The 15,915-nt window shown below is 49.5% G+C and overlaps 2 protein-coding genes across 2 annotated transcripts; one reads left to right on the forward strand and one right to left on the reverse strand.

Moving 5' to 3' along the window:
- The first annotated feature begins 3,613 nt into the window (after nucleotides 1–3,613).
- LOC109183799 lies at nucleotides 3,614–5,143 on the forward strand. The gene is made up of 2 exons (XM_019333862.1): nucleotides 3,614–4,768; nucleotides 4,916–5,143. Exons 1-2 carry the CDS (start codon nucleotides 3,614–3,616, stop codon nucleotides 5,141–5,143), a joined length of 1,383 nt encoding a protein of 460 aa, XP_019189407.1.
- Nucleotides 5,144–6,360: 1,217 nt separating this feature from the next.
- Nucleotides 6,361–7,545, reverse strand: LOC109183800. Its single transcript, XM_019333863.1, has 3 exons — nucleotides 7,066–7,545; nucleotides 6,830–6,995; nucleotides 6,361–6,734 (listed from the first exon to the last, which is right to left on the reverse strand). Exons 1-3 carry the CDS (start codon nucleotides 7,543–7,545, stop codon nucleotides 6,361–6,363), a joined length of 1,020 nt encoding a protein of 339 aa, XP_019189408.1.
- Between the last annotated feature and the right edge of the window lie 8,370 nt (nucleotides 7,546–15,915).

The following is a 15,915-nucleotide window of genomic DNA, read 5'->3' on the forward strand; positions in this document are numbered from 1 at the left end:
CACTCGTTTGCCGCAGCGCAATCAGCAGCCGTCTCATGGGCCCGATGACCGGCAACAGAACCGCCGAGCAGAGAGCCAGCCGGTACAGTTCGTTCATTCTCGGCTAGGTCCGAACGCCGGATGCCGGTCGGCTAGAGAACGACTAGGTCGGAGGGAACCCAGTCGTGCCCCGTTGGCTGCTCGCGATCGGCAGACTGCACGCGAGCAAAATCGTACCAGAAGAACTAGGACTGAGGCTCGCCGTATAGAGCAGCCCGTCCGCAACCGCGACAAACTGGCCGGGTCGGAGGTCGGTGAGAGCACGGAATCAACAGGAAATCATACCCGGGAGAGGGTCGAGGTGGCAAACTTAGTCCAAGAAGTGCGAAATCTGAGAGAGCAGGTAGAGGGAAAAGCCAAATCCCCAGGACGTACGCTATTAACCGCCTTGCCCTTCTCGGACAAGATCATGGCCTTTAAGATACCGAGTGATTTCAAATTCCCGGAGCAAGCCACGTTCGATGGGTCCGGCGACCCTCGAGAACATTTGCTGAGCTACCAAGCCAAGATGCAGGTCTTGGGAGTTCAAGACCCGATCATGTGCCGCGCTTTTCTGCCCACATTAAAAGGCCTAGCACAAAGGTGGCTGGTGGCACAGCCGCCGGGGTCGATTCGTAGCTTCGAAGAGCTAGCGGACCGCTTTATGAGCCATTATGCCGCTAATATCAGGCCACAAAAGGACTTGACACACCTAGGCGACATTCATCAGGATGAGGGCGAGTCCTTAAAAACCTATCTGGCCCGTTGGCAGAAAGAAATCCAGTCTATAGAGGAGGTCGAGGACCAGACGACACTCACCTTCTTCATCGAGTCCCTGCGGTCCGGCCAGTTATATCGAGATCTGCGAGACAACCGCCCGGCTACCTACGCGGAAGCCATCCATATGGCCAACACAGAGCAGGCTATAAAACACAAACGGCAGCGCGAAGTCGGCGAGTCCGCTAATGGAAAGAGAACGCGAGCCGAAACCAAGGAAAGGCGCCCGGACGCGACCCGATGATCCAAAATCAGGCGACCATACGACAGGCCCGCCGTACACCCCTACCGGCCTTCTCCCGAACAGCCGGTGCATGAAATACAAGCGGTCGCCCCGCCTCCGCCTCAGCCGATTGATGACCGCATCACCAGCGAGGAGACGGGTAAGACTTCTAAATATTGTCGTTACCATAAATCTTATACCCACAGCACAGAAGAATGCTTTTACCTGAAGAAGATGATGGAGGGTATCATCCAGCAAGGAACCCCGCCTCCTAATCAATGGAGACGGAGGTCCGCCAATCGAGGGGACGAGGATCCCGCCGTCGCCGCCTAGAGCAATCGGGGCAAGCAGCCTGCTTCTGAAGAAGATGAGGCTCAGTGGCGTCAAAAGCCAGTTATCAACATGATAGTTGGCGGGCCGGAAAGTGGTGACTCAGCGAATACTCGAAAGGCCTGGGCCCGACAGCTGTATGTCGGGACAGTATATGGGCGCGAGGAGAATTCCAAGAAGGCGTGCCGAGAGCCCATCATCTTCACCGATAGGGATTTACCGGCTGGAGAGACGTCGCATCGAGATGCGTTGGTTATAGCCATGGACATAAAGGGGGTTGTCGTTCGCCGAATCCTGGTCGATACCGGGAGCAGCGTTAATGTGTTATACCTGGAAACCTTCATGAAAATGGGGTTGACCCGAGATCAGCTGAATCCCGTCAAAACTCCACTCACCGGTTTCACAGGGGATTCGGTGGAAGCCGAAGGATCCATCACTCTGCCAGTTGAGATTGACAGTTACCTAGACGTACAGAAACTCAGTATGAAATTCATCGTGGTAAATCTGGCCTGCTCGCATAATGCTATACTCGGCCGACCAGGTCTAGAGGATCTAAGAGCTCTGATTTCAATCGAGCACCTCTGCCTGAAATTCCACACGCTAAATGGAATAGGTACGGTGCGCTGCGACCGGAAGGTCGCCCGCGACTGCTACCTGTAAGCCTGCCGAGGAATGGGCAAGCAAGGGATGCAGGTCCATGAGATCACGGAAAGGCCCCCAAAGAAGACAATGATACCTCGCCCCGAGCCGGCTGTTGAACTGGAAGAGGTGGAGATTGATCCTGAGCAACCGTACAGGCGGGTCCGAATTGGGGTCGGTCTCCCGCAAGAGGTAAGAGAAGAAATCGTAAAAGTGCTCCGAGAACACCGGCTGGTTTTCGCCTGGGGTCCAGAGGACATGCCCGGTGTCGATCGATCCATTATATCGCACCGACTCGCTGTAGACCCTGATCATCGACTAGTCGTACAAAAGAAGCGGTACCTGGCCAATGATCGGAGAGAATTCGTAAAAAAGGAGGTGAGCATGCTGTTAGCAGCCGGACATGTCCGAGAAGTTAAGTACCCGGAGTGGTTGGCGAATGTGGTTCTTGTACCCAAGCCCCCGGCGTGGCGGATGTGTGTCGATTATACCGACCTTAATAAAGCCTGTCCTAAGGACCCGTTTCCATTACCACGGATCGATCAATTGGTCGATGAGACCGCTGGGTCAGCCTTGCTAAGCTTCATGGACGCCTTCAGGGGGTACCATCAGATCTTCATGCACCCGGCAGATGAAGAAAAGACTGCGTTTCTAACGCCGGACGGAGTCTATTGCTATCGGGTCATGCCCTTTGGACTTAAGAATGCCGGAGCCACATATACGCGATTGGTGGCTCGACTATTTCAGCACTTGTTGGGAAAATCAATGGCCGCGTACGTCGATGACATGCTCGTCAAGAGCCAAGAGGAGAGCAAACATGCAGAAGATCTGGCCGACTGTTTTAAAGTAATGATAAGATATAATCTCTCGTTGAATCCCAAAAAGTGTGCTTTCGCAGTGCAAGGTGGAAAGTTCTTGGGCTATATGGTCACCAAGCGAGGTATTGAGCCTAACCCGGAGAAAGTACAGGCCATCGTCGACATGCAGCCACCCAGCTCCATCAAAGACCTGCAACGATTGACTGGTCGACTGGCCGCCCTTAGCCGCTTCCTGAGAAAAGCGGCGGATAAGACGGTGCCCTTCTTCGAGGCCATGAAGAAGAAGGAGGGATTCGCTTGGACAACCGAGTGTTAGCAGTCGTTCGAAGAGTTGAAACAATATCTCTCAACACCCCCGGTATTGTCTACTCCCCAGGCGGGCGAGCCCTTATTCTTATACTTACCCGCCTCCTCTAAGGCGGTGAGTTCGGTGCTAGTCCGAGAAGAAGAGCGCGTTCAGCACCCGGTTTATTACGTAAGCCGCTCTCTGAAGGCCGCCAAGTCGCGGTATACCACCCTAGAGAAGATTGTATACGCGTTGGTGATCACCGTGAGAAAGCTAGCACCTTACTTCCAAGCCCACACCGTCCGAGTGCTGACTGACCAACCGCTTGGGAGCGTCGTGCGAAACCCCTCGTCGTCCGGCTGACTAGTGAAATGGGCCATGGAACTAACCCAGTATGGGATTGAGTACCAGCCCCGGCCCTCCATAAAAGGTCAAGCCTTGGCCGACTTCTTGGTCGAGTGCACGGCGAGCGAAGAAGAATAGGAACACGCCACGAAGGACGGTTTAGGTTAGTGGTGGGAAATGCACGCGGACGGAGCGTCGAGTCGACGACACTGCGGGGGTGGAGTTATGCTCATCTCCCCAGAGGGGTTCCGGCTATACTATGCCTTAAGCTACTTGTTTCCGACATCTAACAATGAGGCTGAATATGAAGCTGTGCTGAATGGTCTTCGACTCGCCAAGGCCTTAGGAGTGAAGCGATTGAGAATCAAGACCGACTCCAGATTGGTAGTCAGGCAGATCTCAAGCACGTGCGAGGCTAAGAATACGCGGATGACTTTATATAAAGGGCGAGCGGTCGAGATGTTAAAGAAATTCGAAGCTTACGAAATAGAATACATCTCCCGGGCAGACAACGTGGAAGCCGACATATTGTCTAAAATTGCCTTGGAGGGAGTACCGGATCATCTTGTGAAGATCTGCCAAAAGGAGGAGCTAGAGCGACCAAGTATCGAGGAAACAACAGTAGAAGTCCAGCAGGTGACCGGCGAGGAATGGGACCGAGAGAAGAACCCCGAGATGTTCTGGATAAAGGACATCCGGCGATTCAAGGAAACAGGCGAGTTGCCGGAGGATCCGGGAGTCGCCGCTAAGGTTCGACGAAAAGCCCCCTCTTTCGAAATCATTGATGGGCAGCTATACAAACGGTCGTTCAGGGATCCTCTGTTGAAATGCTTGCTCAGGCCCGAGGCCGAAAAAATAATGGACGAGGCTCATAGAGGTATCTGCGCCGCACACCAGGGCGCCCACACGCTCGCCCGAAAGTTGGTCGTCCAGGGGTATTATTGGCCGACCATGATGCGAGACTGCATCGAATGGATATCCAAGTGTGGCATTTGCCAAGCGTTCGCCAGAAAGGACACTGGGCCGGCTACCTTCTACAAGCCGGTCACCACGGCTATTCCATTTGCTAAGTGGGGAATCGACTTGTTGGGGCCGTTACCAGCAGCTCCCGGGGGCCTGAAATTTTGTGTCGTAGCTATCGACTACTTCACCAAGTGGGTTGAGGCTGAACCGTTGGCCACTATCACTGAGTACCAATGCCGACGCTTCCTATGGAAGAAGGTGATTTTCCGCTTCGGTTTACCCGAGCATATTGTCAGCGATAATGGGCGACAGTTTGACTGCCAGGCGTTTGCTGACTTTTGCCGCCGACACGATATCCGCCATACCAAGGTATCTGTGGCGTACCCGCAGGCCAACGGGCAAGTCGAAAATGTGAATCGAACCATAGTGGATAGAATCCGAAAGAAATTGGAAGATATCCGAGGAAATTGGGCGGATGAGCTTGACCGAGTCCTATGGGCTTATCGCACTACGCAGCAGCGAGCAACCGGAGAGAGCCCATTCTCCCTTGCGTACGACTTCGAAGATAAGGTCCCAATTGAAGTGGTCGAGCCCACTCACCGGGTTCGCGCTTATTCCGACACAGAGAATGAAAAAAGTCTTCGAATTGAGAAAAATTTTCCTAGAAGAAAGAAGAGAAGCTGCGAGTGGCCGGATGGTCGAATATCAACAAGCGGTAAAAAGATATCGCGATCGAAGGATTAGCCCACGAACCTTCCAGGTCGGCGATCTCGTATTACGAGACCAGCAAGCAAGCCAGCCCGCGGAAGGAGGCAAGTTCGCGGTAAAGTGGGAAGGACCCTATCGCATTGCCGCGGTGGTCCAGGCCGGCACTTACAAGCTTGAAACTCTGGAAGGCAAGCCTGTGGACCAAATCTGGAACGTCATCCACTTGAAGAAGTTCTATCAGTAGGAAAGGTTAGGCCATGTATAGGCCCGAGGATACTGAAAAACTTGAATAAAAGAGTACGGATTACTGATAACCATTGCCCGGACTCGGCAAGAAAAGTTAGGAAACAAGGGCCCAGACCCTTAGTCGTTTCCGTGAAAAAGCCAAGAGGAGTCGCCTCGACTGAGGGACTCGGCGAGTATATAAAGAAACAATGGGGCGCTGACCCTAAAACATTTCTGAGAAAGAAAAAGCCTAAGGAGTCGCCTCGACTGAGGGACTCGGCTAGTATATAAAGAAACAATGGGGCGCTGACCCTAAAACGTTTCTGAGAAAGAAAAAGCCTAAGGAGTCGCCTCGACTGAGGGACTCGGCAAGAAAAGTTAGGAAACAAGGGCCCAGAACCTTAGTCGTTTCCGTGAAAAAGCTAAGAGGAGTCGCCTCGACTGAGGGACTCGGCGAGTATATAAAGAAACAATGGGGCGCTGACCCTAAAACGTTTCTGAGAAAGAAAAAGCCTAAGGAATCGCCTCGACTGAGGGACTCGGCGAGAAAAGTTAGGAAACAAGGGCCCAGACCCTTAGTCGTTTCCGTGAAAAAGCCAAGAGGAGTCGCCTCGACTGAGGGACTCGGCGGGTATATAAAGAAACAATGGGGCGCTGACCCTAAAACGTTTCTGAGAAAGAAAAAGCCTAAGGAGTCGCCTCGACTGAGGGACTCGGCGAGAAAAGTTAGGAAACAAGGGCCCAGACCCTTAGTCGTTTCCGCGAAAAAAGGCCCAGAGGAGTCGCCTCGTTTGAGGGACTCGGCGAGTGTATAAGGAGTCAACAGGGCGTTGAGCCCAAGTCATCTCTCAGAATCAGAAGGGCCTGATGCCTTAGAAATATTTCTTCGATTTCCGGAACCTTAAGGAAATTAATCGAGTTCAAGGCAACACAGAAGGAAAGAGAAGAAGGAAATTTCATTAAAATTCAAAAAGGCCCGAGAAGGAGGCCAGCCTTTACAAAAAGGGGCTATCCCAAAAAGAATAGCCCTAAGCTACTGCGGAGGGGGTGTCGACAGCGACCCCTTCAACTTGTGCCCCTGCCGTTGGTCCAACTGGGGGAACAGAAGAAGGGTCTTCTGCCTGAGGGGAGGACTCAATGAGATTGGGAGGAGCCGCCGCAGGGAGAGCCGTCGGATCAGCAGCCGCCGCCGGGAGAACGTCTATCACCGGCTTGAGGCCCCAGCTCTCGGGGGTAAAAGAGGAGTCGCGGACCAGCAGGGCGGAGTGGATTTCCGTCTGCGCCTCGCGGAAGCCAAGGCGATAGTCGCGCTCGCCCAGATCCAGAAGGAAGTTGTCACCTTCCGGCGTCGCCAGCCACTCTTTGGCGATCTCCTTCTGCCGGGCCGGGCCTCTATCGCCGCCTTCACGTCCGCCTCGAAGGCCGCTGACTTCTTATAGTCCTCCACTGAGGTCGCGGCGATGGTCACCACTTTGTCTCGCTCCTCCTCCCACTGACGGGTGACCCGTAGCATCTCGGAGTTATGCACTTCCATCGCCTTGACGTGCTTAGCTTGCTCCTCCAAGAAGGCCTCCTCCGTTTGGTGCACCCGAACGGCCATGGACTTCAGCCCGGCCTTATACTCCCTCAGTCGCCGGCTCATCTCCATTTGGAAGGTGAGATTCTGCAAGATGACGGGAAGTCAGAAAATTTAAGAAAGAGAACGGAAAAAGAGGCGAGTCGGAAACACTTACGCGATACGACTGGCGTAGTGAGGCCTCAACGATGTACTCGTCCCCCAGGGCGCCGGTCGTCGCCACATCCTTAGGAAGAATGACGTTTGCAGCCCATTTGCGGACCGAGGAGTTGCCTTGCCAGATCTGGGCATCCTCGTCCACCTCGTGGCTCAACTGGATTTTCTTCGGAGCCGGCGTGTCCGTCTGCTCGGCCGGCCGTTTGGAGCTCGGACTCTCAGATGGAGGAGGGGGCGGCTGTCGAGTCGGCGACACGACGGGCGACGGCGTCAGGTCAACCACGTTGTGCGGTGGTGGAGGAGTCGACCTTGGAGCTGGTGACGGTTGGGAGGAAGAGGCAGTAGCCGTGCTGGAAGCGCGCTGGGTCAGCCGTCGCCTCATTTTTTCAGCTCTGTCCGCCATCTCAGGAGTCGGCACAGCAGCCTCGTCGGAACTGGTGGAGTCGGAGTCGTACGGACCTGCGAAAGAAAAGAAAGTCATAAGTATTCCGAGTCAGAATGAGACAGAGTAAAAAGAAGCGGGAAAAGAGAGGCAATGAAAACTTCCTACAGTGGCCGCACCCTCCGGCAGCAAGCCACGCTTGGCCATGGCCCGGACTCAGGACCAGTACTTGACGGAGTACGGTCCAAAGCTCTTCAAGAACTCGCCGCCCTGGACCGCATCGTTAGTGAAGACGGCACGCCGAGAGCAAGGCTTGAATAGAGCAGCCGGCCACAGGGTCGGAAAGGTGAAGGAGGAGAAAGCAGGTCGGACGAAGAAATAGAAGAGTTTCCAGTCCTTAATGGAGTCGGACAACCCCTCGAAAAGCTGTCGCCCCGGACGAGCGGCAACTTGGACGAAACTCGGCGAGTGTGAGCCGACCTTGTTCACGGTAAAAAGATACCGGAACAAGTCTAAATCCGGCTCACACAACCACTGATGGCAGAGGTTTATGAAGCAGGTGAGAAGTCGGTGAGAATTGGGCACCAGTTGGCCCGGAACTACGTTGTAATGACGATAAAAAAGGGAGAGGAAAGGACACGGAGGAACTCGGAAGCCAAGGGCAACCGAGTGCAAAAGAATGCCCACGTAACCCTCGGGTGGGTCATAAATTTGCCGGCCTTCTGGAGCGAGGACCACGGTCGAAGGCCCAAGGAGAAATTGGGCCATTTCCAGGTCCGTCGCAGTAACGACGGACGGTGACCCGGAAGGCCGGACGATTGAATCGAACTTGCCTCGCGGTCGTCCGGCGCCGCTCGGCAGAGCTGCCACCGTCGTTAGAGGAGCGGGGCTCATCGGAGTAACCGCCCCCGAAGAAGAGGGGGTCGGAGGAAGAGAAGACGTCGATGGAACGTCTGCCGGAAGTTCCATGCGACGGGGAGGAGAAGAAGAAGACGAAGAAGGAGAAGAAGAAGACGGGGAGGTCGCCGCCGGGTTATCGACCGAGCGACGACGAGAAGAAGAAGAATGAGAAGAGGAAGACATTTACCAACCTGGGCGCGGACTGAGGAAAATGCAGAGAAAAACGACAGTGCTTGGAGTTGAGTTCGAAGAATTGAGAGAAAGTGAGGAGAAGAGGAAAAAGATGGCTATTTAAAAGAGGGAGAAGCCCAAGCGACGGCCACGTGTCACCGCCTCGTTGGAGGAAGCGGAGGTGACAGGGTGTGAAGGGACGTCGCATTTAATGCCTCAAAAGGCGGGGCGACGGTTCAGGCCTAGGGCTAGCCTGCAAACGGCGCGTCTGCCCTAGGTTAGGGTCGAACGTCAGTGACCCGGCCTGCTAAGCCGGAAGCCCATCGTAGGCGATGGCCTCTGGGCCCACCAGATACGAGCTGGAAGCTTCTAGAAAGGCCCGGTACCACCCGGCCCGTTAGATGATACAGGTCAAGTTCGCATGATACAGGTCAAGTTCGCGAAAGAGACTTCGGTCACGAGGTCGACAATCAGATTTGGCGACTCCCACGCCAAGAAAGTCTCGCCGTAAAAGGACTAAGAATCGGCCACATAGACTGGAGGTCGGTCCAAAAAGTATAGAAAATAAGAGTAAAAGACAAGCCAGAAAACGCGCAGTTTATTTAAATAAGTACGAAAAAGTACAAGGCCTAGAGCTCGGCCAGATGCAAATTACAGGGAAAGGCGGATCAAGGCTTGACCCCCTTCTCTGCCGACGGGCCAGCAGTCGAAGGGCCTTCCAGAAAGTACTGAGAGCGGAAGGGCAGAGGACTCGGCTCCGGCTCCGGCATCTCGTCCAGATACACGGCTGGCTTCCCGTCATCGATCATTTGCAGGGGCCTCTCCAGAGCACTCGGTGATATGGCGATACCAAAAAGGGGAGGAGCCTCCCACTTCTCTTCCACCTCTGGTTCTGGATCGTCTACCACCGGCTCCATCTCCACATCGATAGGCTCCCTACAAATCAGGTCCAGCATGTCTGGGGGCACCACAATGGGGTCTGAAGCCGAGTCACCCACCAAACGTCCTCCATTAGCCAGCCTCTTTTGCTTCAGCTTTTCTTGTCGAGCGTGCTCCTGGTTGCGGATGGACCAATGGCGATCACCATCTCTGTAACTCATAGCTCCGTGCCTTCGAAAATGAGGGGTAATTGTGATTTGCACCAACCGTGAAGGGTCCTTATATAGCCCAGTGAAAGCGAATATCTAGGCGGTAATCACGGAAGGAATCGTAACTGACATAACTGAGCTAGATTAGACGGATGACGCGAATCTCTGTCAGAGATTAGTTCCATCAAATCCGCCCGGGAATAGCGAAATTCGCACGCCGCGCAGAGAAGATTAGATTCACCCGAGATACGGGGAATCTTGCAGATGTCAGACTGAAAAAGGACTGACGACATGACCGACTCCTTGACCAGTCGTCCGGATGGGTACACGACAAAACACGAAATATAAGACAGTGCGAAAATAGCATTTTATTGGTAAACGAAGAAGGGTACAAATAGCAAGGAGCTTATTACAATAAGGATAATGAAAATGCTCCTAAAGAAGACCCCTCTGAAATATGAGGCCGACTCCAGCCAAGATGATCACTCCCCAGGCGATGAAGAGCCGCTCCCAAAGGTTCCCCCCGATGGTCCAGGTGGAGATGGACAGAACGAGTCCCACAAGGCTGGCATAAGTGGTGGCACAATCGGCTCCTCATCATCCGGATACGTCTCCAGGTAGCGGACGTAATCCTCATCATTCATTAGGCCTGTAACCGGCCCGTCCAAGTCATTCAGCGGGATGGAGAAGGTCATGCGAAAAGTTAGCTGCTCTGGAACGGCCACTTCAACGAAGGACCCGTCCTGAGAAGTCACTCTGGCAGTTGTGGGAGTAGGCGGATGGTGTGATGACGGGGCGACCTCGCATCGAGAAGGAGTCGGCGGCTGAGGAGCCGAGGGAGTGGCGCCGGCAGGAGACCTTTGAGAAGCCGGACGAGGAGTCTTCTTTTTGTGCTCTCTTTCAGGACGAGTCCGCTTTGAGGGTAGCGGACGCCATGGAGACCCAAAGTCAATTTGTTTCCCCTTCAGAGGTGAACGACCCATGCTGGACTTATGTACGAGAGGAAGAAAAGGGTAGGCCATTTATAGGTGCCAAGTCAAGCTGGGAGGATCCAAACGGTCCCACGGAATCCGGGAGAAGGGCAGAGAATCCGGGCGTTACAAGGGCCATTCAAGGCACGGATACGGTGATTGAAGGAGACGGACAGTTACTACTTTTCCAAACCCAGGTTAGCGGACCGAGTATGGAAAAGTGAGGGACTAGTTGATGGGGTGAGGACCCCGGCCCAAGAAAGATTGGCCCAAAGAAGAGAGCCCAAGACGGGAAAGGTGGGCTAGCGTCAGGAGAAGCCCGGAGGGTGCTTGGGCCGAGTCCAGGAATCGGCCCAGGCCCAAGTACGGGGACCTAGCTCAGGATTGCTAAGGAGAGCCCAACAGGAGCTTGGGTCGAGGGCGAGGAGTCGGCCAGGCCCCAAGCCCAGAGAAAGACTCGGTTCAAGGAGCCGTTGAGATCATCAAAGAGACTCTTAAACAGGGAACCGTTAGAGCATTAAAAGGCCGGACTTGGTCCGGCTGTTACGAGCTTGAGAGAGCCGTTGGCCGACTCAGTAAAGGCGACCAACGGCTCGATACTTTAATTAGTCTTGAAGGCGGCTATTAAGGGCCTTCAAGTCAGTGGGGGAGGAGCCGCTATATAAAGGCTCCTCCACTCTTGTAGAAGGCAGACACAAAAAAAAGAGGACCCAGAGAGGGAATAGAAGAGATTCTAAACAAAGAACTTTCTTTCTTTTTGAGACACACATTTTATTAAAAGGTGTATCCTCCAGCTAAAGGTTGTGTTGGACCTCCTTGGGCCCGAAAACCCAAAAACCATCAACAAGAAACAACCATGCACTTCCACCTAACCATCGGTTAATGAATGATTTTGGTAGACCCCAAGTAGGAACATCACATTTATACAAGGTGATTTCTTGAAACTAAGAACTAAAGATGGTCAACAACAACCAATTGTCGTTGTTTAATGGTTCAACAACAGATGAAGCGCTAGCTAACACTCATTCGTGACTTCTATGACATTGTGTAGAACTTCCTACTTAACGATCTAATGAAAGAGGAGTTAAGGATGAGGTGCTTCTCGTATACTTTGAAAGATGCAACAAATGCATGGTTCATGTCTCTAACATCGAGAACCCTTTTTATATGGCTAGATGTGTACAACAAGTTCATCAGTAAGTTTTATTCCCATGTAAAAACTGTTGAGCTAAGAAGAAAAATTGCTATTATATATTTTTGCGGGCTGAAGGTGTAACTACCCAAAATTTAATTTCATAAATCCAATTTTAAGAAATTTCAAAATAGCCATTTTCACTCCATTAAAAATTTTTGCGATCAATTGGTGTTTGAATAAATTATTTTGGGACGCATTTTACATTAATTCAACACCAAAATTCCTTTTTATCCAAAATTCTAAATTTTCGGGTACTTCGCGTACCAAGTTTTAAACTGAGAAACCTATCTGAGTAAAACCAGGAGAAGTCTGAGAAACCTGAACTAAGTGTTTATATAGAAATCATTTTTGGAAAAATCTATTTTGACCCCCAAACTATTTAAATCTATCCTTCTAGACTTGGGTCCATGTTGCTTGGTGAACCACAAGCTCCCAAAAGCCTTGCCTGATGCATTCTTTAGCCAATCTTTTTGCCATTTTCACCCTCCACCAATCATTGTGGATTCTCCTAGGGTTTAGTGCCCCTATAAATAAGAAAACAATAAGACTTTGCCTCTTGATTCCCAACCTTGCCTTCCACCCCAAAAGCTCTTCAAGACATCCAAGAAAAATCACAGTAAGTTTCATAGCTCATCTTAGCATTTCATATCTTCTAGCTTTCCTCCCTAGCTTCCATCTCTGAGACTCTCTTCTTAAGCTTTGTTGCTTGGTTTGTTGAGGTGCTTAGGTGGTGAAGGGGGTAGTGGTTGAGAGGAAAGAAGAAGGAATCCACACAAGGAGGAAGAACAAGAAGAGGTATAACCCCATGGACTCACTCTCTTTATTTTGGCTCTGTGAAACCTAGTATCTTGAATATAAATGAGTAGAAATGGTAGATTCTTGTTGTGTTTGAGCTATAAATGAGGTGTTGATAATGTTTTGGATGTGTTGGACTTATTTGGGATTGAAATTGCAGGTGAAACAACCGATCTGGTGCACACACAATGTGCACCAGACTAGTGTAACGGCCCTAGCTGCGGCCCATCAAGGGGTCGCCGGCTAGATCCGGGGCCAACCGGGCCTAGGGCACGGCCCTAGGAGAGGGCCGTTGCCTAGGCCCGGCTATGTTGCGGCCTTAGGGGGCGGCTCATGAGGAGCCCCGCCCCAAGTCCCTGAGTATGTTCTGAGTGTGTTTTGTGCAGTGGCCGGGCCCTTGTGGCTCCGCTACGTGTCGTTTCGGGCCAGGTGTCACGACTCCTTGTGGCTCGGTACCTAGGGGCTGTCTCGACGCACGTTTTGGCTTTGATTTCGTTGAATTTGGATTAAAAATGAGCATGATATGATGGATTTTGTGATGATTTTGCTACACAGTATGTGTTTTGAAGTTCACTGTGAAAGAGAAATGTCTTGCCTTGTTGCCTGATGTTATTTTTGTGTTGAGTAGAGTAGCATGATCACTTTGATAATTTGACTTATTAGAAAAGCGTGACTAAAACGTGCTGTTTGATCAATGAGATTTGAAGCATATTTTGTTGATAGAAATATATAGAATTTGTTATGTTGTAAGCCTAGCATGAGATCGTATTCTTGAGAATTTTATGAATTATATACATGGATTTGGAGCATGTTGTAGAGTATTTTTGCATCTCAAGTATATCATGTTTTAAAAAGTGCATAAGTGGCCAACGTGAGCCTAAGTATTACTTTCAAAATCCATAAGCATGTGGTATATCATTATTTGATGCATTGAGAAGTTGTTGAGTTGTTGCATTCATGAGATTGATGCATGAGGGATATATTTATATGTTATCTATATTGGTGAGGTTTTGGAGGACCCTGTTTGGACTATGTCCTCTCGGATGATTTTATGGACATTACGGTCCCAGTATATGTAACGCGGTGTATTCCCACGTTACGAGGTTGGAAACTGCCCGTCAGGCTTGGAATCCTGGTCAGGGGGTGTGCACGCTAATAGTTCGATACCTGATTCCACAGAGTTTGAGCATAGAACCAAGAGAGTGGTTCGGTGGACGAGCAGAGTATTAGGTCGGCTAGATGCCGTGCCCGGATAGGTTCATTCACACTATGGTGAAGTTCCTACCTCGTCCATTTAAAGAGAAAGAGTGAGTCATTGCGACTCTAAGAAAAGAAAGAAAGAAAGCAAGTCATTTATGACTCAATGAGACCTCCACAGAAAGTATTCTATTTTACAACGAGTGTATGAATATATTTATGGTATTGCACGAGATTGCATTTGAGTATATTTATAGTATTGCACGAGATTGCATTAAAGTATAATATTGCACGAGATTGCATGAGAGTGTAGTATTGCATGATTTGCATAATGAAAATGACTAGCCGGGTTCGTTTATGAGAATGATTATTTGGTTGCATTTTGAAGTATTGTATAACCTGATGGCATGATGAGAACTTGAAAGCATGAGAGCAACTTTCGTTTGGTTTATTAGTATGAAATTACTTGTAAGCATGAGTTCGTTTTGATAATGTTGTTGTGATGTTTATGTGTTGGAACATCTATGTTATTGAATCTTTTGTATTAAAGTATACTTGTTGATACTATAGGTTGTAAGCATATAGAGAGTCTGAAATGTATCTAAATTGCTTTTGTGATGAGATTGTTGTTTATGAATGCGATCAAATGTTTTTCCAAAGTATATTCTATAGTACTTTACAGGGTTGAGTGTGGTTATACTTAGCTTCGTGCTAACGGGTGTTTTTCCTATTTATCTATGTGTTGTTTGTAAAACCCCTTTCAGGTGGGCCCAACGTTGAGAAGTGAACGAGTTAGACTAGTCTAGTAGTATTAGAAGTCTAAACTCTTAATGTTTTAATTTTGATGTTATCTATCGGAATTTAGACTTATGTTGTTGATGACGTTGGATGATGTAGACTTCGGGGTGTCTTTTTCCCCCTTATGACTTTCAGTTAAGTTTATGGATGCTAGTTATTTTATCTTTATTTCTAGTTCTACCCTTAGCCTGTGCAATCACCACGGAGTGGTGGTTGTGGCGGTGACATTCCCACTAGTTTGCTTATTTAGTTGTTTATCCGCTGCTTAGTTTATGTTAATTGTGGTTTAGAATTATAATTTAGATTTAGAAAAAGTGGGGTGTTACAGAAGGTGAGTCATTCCATGAGGCATGGGAAATGTTCAAGTTGTTGATTCAATGCCTGGAAAGGTTCAAGTTGAGCTTCAAATCAAACCTTCTATGCCAGTTTGACTAAGTTAACCAAGCGATAGTGGATAGCGTGGCTGGAGCTTAGTGGTGCAATGGGAGAAAAGACTACGGAGGAAACCTTGGTGTAAAGAGTTTGGACACATGAAAAGAAACTATCCAAAGTTCATAAAGCAACATGAAGCTATGGACATATATGGTATGGGCTTATGACTCGGATTATATTGAAGGTGATCCTTTAAAATTTTAGTGAGTCAATTGTCAGATGTTTGGATTCTAGATAGACTCTGCTCCTATCATATTACGCCTAATAGGGAGTGGTTGACAACCTATAGGTCAGGTATTTTCAGTTATGTTTTTCTGGGTGATGATAGACGTCATAATATATTATGGGTATTAGTGATGTTAACATCCAAATGTATGATGGCATTGTTAGAATCTTGCATGATATATGTTGGACATATACATACTGGTGATAATAAGAACATGATTTCTCTTGGTATTTTGCATGCCAATCGTTTTATTCATAGATATGAAAGTCATAAGGAAACCATTAAAATTAGTAAGGGTGCTCTAAATGTGATGAAAGGGAAAAAAGACCACGGGGAACATTTATATGTTGTTGGCAGTACTATTGTAGGTGGGTCACATTCTGTTGAGTCTAGTCATGATATTACTAGGTTGTGGCATTTATCTTTGGGTCACCTTGGTGAATGTGGTTTATTTGAATTGCACAAAAGGAATCTATTAGAAGGAGTTAAATGTTGTAAGCTAGATTTCTGTGAGTTCTGTGTCCATGGGAAATATTCTAGAGTTAGTTTTTGTGCTAGGAAGCATAAAACTGTAGGATTCCAAATTATGTGTATTATGATGTTTGGGGACCTACTACCTTCGATGTGTGGCTCTCAATATTATGTTTTGCTTATTGATTATTTTTCTAAGAAAGTTTGGGTGTATTTTTTGAAACA

Source organism: Ipomoea nil, unplaced genomic scaffold (genome assembly GCF_001879475.1).
Source record: "Ipomoea nil cultivar Tokyo-kokei standard unplaced genomic scaffold, Asagao_1.1 scaffold1179, whole genome shotgun sequence".
Lineage (NCBI taxonomy): Eukaryota > Viridiplantae > Streptophyta > Magnoliopsida > Solanales > Convolvulaceae > Ipomoea > Ipomoea nil.

Bases quoted from the DNA above. Each gene is read 5' to 3' on its own strand.
- LOC109183800 (XM_019333863.1), bottom strand. From the start codon at position 7,545: ATGACTTTCTTTTCTTTCGCAGGTCCGTACGACTCCGACTCCACCAGT. The intron at 6,996-7,065 runs GTAAGTGTTTCC...GTCATCTTGCAG, and splicing joins CACTACGCCAGTCGTATCGC to AATCTCACCTTCCAAATGGA. The intron at 6,735-6,829 runs GTCAGTGGGAGG...GCGGACGTGAAG, and splicing joins CGAGATGCTACGGGTCACCC to GCGGCGATAGAGGCCCGGCC.
- LOC109183799 (XM_019333862.1), top strand. From the start codon at position 3,614: ATGCACGCGGACGGAGCGTCGAGTCGACGACACTGCGGGGGTGGAGTT. The intron at 4,769-4,915 runs GTATCTGTGGCG...CGCACTACGCAG, and splicing joins ACGATATCCGCCATACCAAG to CAGCGAGCAACCGGAGAGAG.